Genomic DNA, 4,757 nt, shown 5'->3' on the forward strand with positions numbered 1-4,757 from the left:
GGACTGGAAAAGGTCCAGTTTTCATTCCAATCCCAAAGAAGGGCAATGCCAAAGAATGTTCAAACTACCTCACAATTGCACTCATTTCAGATGCTAGCAAGGTCATGCTCAAAATCCTCCAAGCTAAGCTTCAATAGTACATGAACTGTGAACTTCCAGGTGTACAAGCTGGATTTAGAAAAGGCAGAGGAACCGGAGATCAAATTGCCAACCTCTGTTGGATCATCAAAAAAGCAAGAGAATTCTAAAAGAACACCTACTTCTGCTTCACTGACTACGCTAAAGCCTTCAACTGTGTGGATCACAACAAACTGGAAAATTCTGAGAGAGATGGGAATATTAGACCACCTGACCTGCCTCTTGAGAAACCTATATGAAGGTCAGGAAGCAACAGTTAGAACTGGACATGTAACAACAGACTGGTTCCAAATAGGAAAAGGAGTACGTCAAGGCTGTGTATTGTCACCCTGCTTATTTAACTTATATGCGGAGTACATCATGAGAAACGCTGGGCTGGAGGAAGCACAAGCTGGAATCAAGATTGCTGGGAGAAATATCAATAACCTCAAACATGCAGATGATACCACTCTTATGGCAGAAAGTGAAGAAGAACTAAAGAGCCTCTTGATGAAAGTGAAAGAGGAGAGTGAAAAAGTTGGCTTAAAGCTCAACATTCAGAAAACGAAGATCATGGCATCTGGTCCCATCACTTCATGGCAAATAGATGGGGAAACAGTGGAAACAGTGTCAGACTTTATTTTGGGGGGCTCCAAAATCACTGCAGATGGTGATTGCAGCCATGAAATTAAAAGATGCTTACTCCTTGGAAGGAAAGTTATGACCAACCTAGATAGCATATTGAAAAGCAGAGACATTACTTTGTCAACAAAGGTCCATCTAGTCAAGGCTATGGTTTTTCCAGTGGTCATGTATGGATGTGAGAGTTGGACTATAAAGAAAACTGAGCACCGAAGAGTTGATGCTTTTGAACTGTGGTGTTGGAGAAGACTCTTGAGAGTCCCTTGGACTGCAAGGAGATCCAACCAGCCCATCCTAAAGGAGATCAGTCCCGGGTGTTCATTGGTAGGACTGATGTTGAAACTGAAACTCCAAAACTTTGGCCACCTGATGCGAAGAGCTGACTCATTTGAAAAGACCCTGATGCTGGGAAAGATTGAGGGCAGGAGGAGAAGGGGACAACAGAGGATGAGATGGTTGGATGGCATCACCGACTCAATGGACATGGGTTTGGGTGAACTCCAGGAGTTGGTGATACAGAGAGGCCTGGTGTGCTGCGGTTCATGGGGTCACAAAGAGTCAGACACAACTGAACTGAACTGAACTGAAAGCAATTTGAAATAGTAATTTTATGTATGTTCTAATAATTAAAAACAAGCCTTGTATTCTATATGCTTTTCCATTTATTTTCATCAAAATTTGATTGTTTTACAAAATAATTGGCCTATGATGGATTGAACATTTAAAAAAATGGTCCTTCCCCATAGATAGCCTCAGAAACAATGGTCTTTAGTACAATCACAGGAGTGAATGACTAAGCTAGGGTGGAAGTCAAAATCACAGGAGGTGAGAGGCAAGAAGCATGGGGGCATCATCCAGTCAATGTTGAAGTCACTAAGAATGGTGTCATTCATAGAGTGGAAGTGTTTGATATCAGTGGGAGCCTTATTTGTGTTTAGCACCCTTGAGAAGCTTGCAATGATGGGGGAGGGTAGAGGCAGTTCTGAGGTTCCTTAAGATCATGGTATCTGCTATTTCTCAAAGAAAATAGCATCCAGATACAACAAAGACCCCATAATGTGCTGCAACTAAGACTCAACACAGCCAAATAAATTAATTTTAAAAAAGAAAATAGAATCTAAATTAGCATGAAGCTTGCAAAACATTGTGTCCAGTCATCACTCAGGCCAGCCTCCTGTGGTTTCTCTGGGTTGCTCTGTTCCCAGGAGAGCCAGCCAAGGGGCTGACTTCTGTCTGGGGCTTGCCAAACACAAAGCCAATGGGTGTAATCCTCGCTGGGTCCTAGTGGCAGGCTCAGAGTGTGTAGCATGTCTTCACTCTCATATGAGGAGGTACCCAGAGTCTTCAGAAATACAAAGCCCAATGCCTTCCAATTGGAAGTTTAGGAGACAAGACTGATGATGGAGATGTGGAATGGGACACCTGGCTCTGCATATATGAGGTCACCCTCAGGCAGCAGTTTCTGATTTGGATAGAGTGGCACATGGCTACTGTGGGTCCAAACAGGGGCCACAGGCACTGAAGTGGCGGGAGTGGGGGTAGGAGGGAGAGATACCTATATTGAAGTATTCCCTGAGTAGAAGAGGGCAGGGCCTGAATCTTTGGGGTCCCCACTCTGAGAGAGTCACTGAAACACACAAAACCTGGTCAGACATTTATTGGGGGTAGTGGAGCCAGTTCTCCACCCTGTAGTATTCTCTTAGATTGATAGGATTTCAATATGGAACTCTGGCTGGTTGAAAGCACCTCCGTATAGTGCCTGTGAAACATCACTGGTCTGAAAGGTGAAGCAGCTCTTTGGAGCTTGTAGTATGCATACAGCGTTGCACACTTGGCAGTAACGCTGATGGCACTGCCACATGCGAACCCAGGACTGGAGCTTGACTGCCGCCTGCTCCTCCATTACATACATCTTCAGTGAGGTCTTCCGTCGCATATACAACTTCCTCCACAGGACTGTTCTCCACCAGCACTGAATCATCCAGGCCCTGAGGGCGGCTGCCAGCAGGGTCCTACGCACCAGGGTTCCACGCCACCAGGCCTGGATCTTCCTAGCCGCCTTCATCCTTGCTATCTGGTGTTGTTTTGCAAGAAGCAACTAACCAAGCAAAGCAGAAGACTCCCAGTGAATTTGTCACCATCAACCACAGCTGTGGTGTCTGCCACAAAGGACCTCTGATTGTCTCTCTGAACAATAAGCCTTTTCCCTGGTGGTTCTCAGGGCCCAGGAACCTTGGGTGGGGTTCTGGCTCTACCTCTGTCTTGTCAATGCCCACAAACACATCTGCTTACCCTCTGAGTCAATGTCTTTGTCTGTATAAAATGAGGATATGCTTGCCCTGTGGTCTTCACAGGTTCATGGAATCAGTGGAAACACTTTCTGATCCAGAAGACCAGACATAGATGTGAGGAACCAAAGGGTCCTCATCAGGATTAAACTCTGAGTTTGTAGCTTGCATCTCAGCCTATCAGATTCCAGCCTGTGATGCTACCTCCGTCACAGCCCCCTCATAGCTTCCTCCACTTCATTTCTTTTGACTTCCACTACTCTTTCCTGGGGGCTCAGATGGCAAAGAATCTGCCTGAAATGCGGGAGACTGGCTTGGATCCCTGTGTCGGGAAGATCCCCTGGAGAATGGAATGGCAACCCACTCCAGTATTCTTACCTGGAGAATCCCGTAGACAGAGGAGACTGGAGGGCTACAGTCCATGGGGTTGCAAAGAGTTGAACATGGCTGAGCAACTAACACTTTCACTATCTCTCGATCACTCTCATATCCTTCTAGGCCCAGGATGCCCTTTCTCCAGCTCTCCAGTTTTCACTGTGCTGTGTCTCACTTTCCATGTGGCCTGTTAGTATCCTGCCTCCTTGCTTCTCTACTGTCTCCCTCCCTCACCCAGAATATGGAGGGAATATACCAGGACAGGAAGGCACCACTGAGCTGATTCCTGTGAGACTAGAGATGAAGCCTTTACTTCCAGGGACCCTGGGGTCAGAAGGCCAATGGTCTGAGGTTCCCACATGCTCCTGGGCCCCACCTACCTTCCTTTTCCTCTCTTTCTCTAGATCGTCATTATCTGGTTCTGGTTCTGTTTCAGGCTTCTGCAATCAGAACGTAGGGAGAAAACATGAGTTAGGACCAGTCTCTGTGCAAAGTTCCCAAAGCCCCAGCTCCCTGTTCTTTTCCAGGGTCCTTGAAGTCATCTAGTGCTTCCCTCAGCCATGGGGAAACTCCCCACCCTTGGGGAAGGGAGTGCCTAAGTCTTACAGAGCATTTACTGCCCATGGTTTTGGGGCAGTGGTTCAGGTGTTCATATCCCTCTCTGGTCGCTGCTCCATTGGTCTTGGCAGAGGCAGAAAGGATGGTAGATGAGGAGACAGCCATGATGTCACAAGGGCAACTATGACCCAAGGACCATGTTGCCTTCTCCAGGCTCAAACTTGTTGGATAAAGTGGAAACACCTGCATTTCCCTCCTACTAGGGATGCACCAGGGTCTTTGGTAGAACCACATCCCCTGAGAGTGTGTCTTGTCCCAAGAATGATCTCTGGTTTGGTCCACCTACAAGATCATCCTGTCCTCAGCTACTGAGCAGAGCAGCTCCCATAATGCAGAGGAAGGTGCATAGGCTCAGGCTGCTCTCCACACCCTCCCATTTTCTCTGCAATGGTGCCCTTCTTCAGCAGGTGAGAAAGTCCCTCCTCTAATGGGGAAGAGTGTGGATATGGATGGTGAGCAGAAGGGGCCAAGGAAGGTTTGGGATGGATGCACCTCAGTCAATTTCTGCTCCCTCTCTCCAGCTGCTGTCCTTCTATAGCTGTTGAGCTACACTTAGCAGGCCAATGTTACATTCCTTATAACAAAAGAAGCCCTTTCATCCTGTCTGAAATATAGTGGGCAGGAGGAATTTCCCAAATGATCATTACCTAGGAGACAGGTAATATCTCAGACTCCTCCTGTAGTGGCAGTGGTCATTTAAGGTTAATTAGGTATTCA

General features: G+C 47.0%; 1 protein-coding gene across 1 annotated transcript; it reads right to left on the minus strand.

Annotated features, from left to right (window-relative positions):
- Positions 1 to 2,401: 2,401 nt before the first annotated feature.
- On the minus strand, positions 2,402 to 4,167 carry IQCF3 (IQ motif containing F3). Its single transcript, XM_055557918.1, has 3 exons — positions 4,029 to 4,167; positions 3,803 to 3,862; positions 2,402 to 2,857 (listed from the first exon to the last, which is right to left on the minus strand). The coding sequence occupies exons 1-3, from the start codon at positions 4,143 to 4,145 to the stop codon at positions 2,459 to 2,461; spliced, it is 576 nt and encodes a 191-aa protein (XP_055413893.1). The 5' UTR covers positions 4,146 to 4,167; the 3' UTR covers positions 2,402 to 2,458.
- Positions 4,168 to 4,757: the final 590 nt, after the last annotated feature.

The sequence above is a fragment of the Bubalus kerabau genome, chromosome 20, assembly GCF_029407905.1.
Source record: "Bubalus kerabau isolate K-KA32 ecotype Philippines breed swamp buffalo chromosome 20, PCC_UOA_SB_1v2, whole genome shotgun sequence".
Classification (NCBI taxonomy): Eukaryota; Metazoa; Chordata; class Mammalia; order Artiodactyla; family Bovidae; genus Bubalus; species Bubalus kerabau.

Coding starts and splice junctions, on each gene's coding strand:
- IQCF3 (XM_055557918.1), bottom strand. CDS start 4,145: ATGGCTGTCTCCTCATCTACCATCCTTTCTGCCTCTGCCAAGACCAAT. Junction 3,863..4,028: donor CCATGGGCAGTAAATGCTCT/GTAAGACTTAGG, acceptor TTCTGATTGCAG/AAGCCTGAAACAGAACCAGA. Junction 2,858..3,802: donor AGAAAGAGAGGAAAAGGAAG/GTAGGTGGGGCC, acceptor TTGCTTGGTTAG/TTGCTTCTTGCAAAACAACA.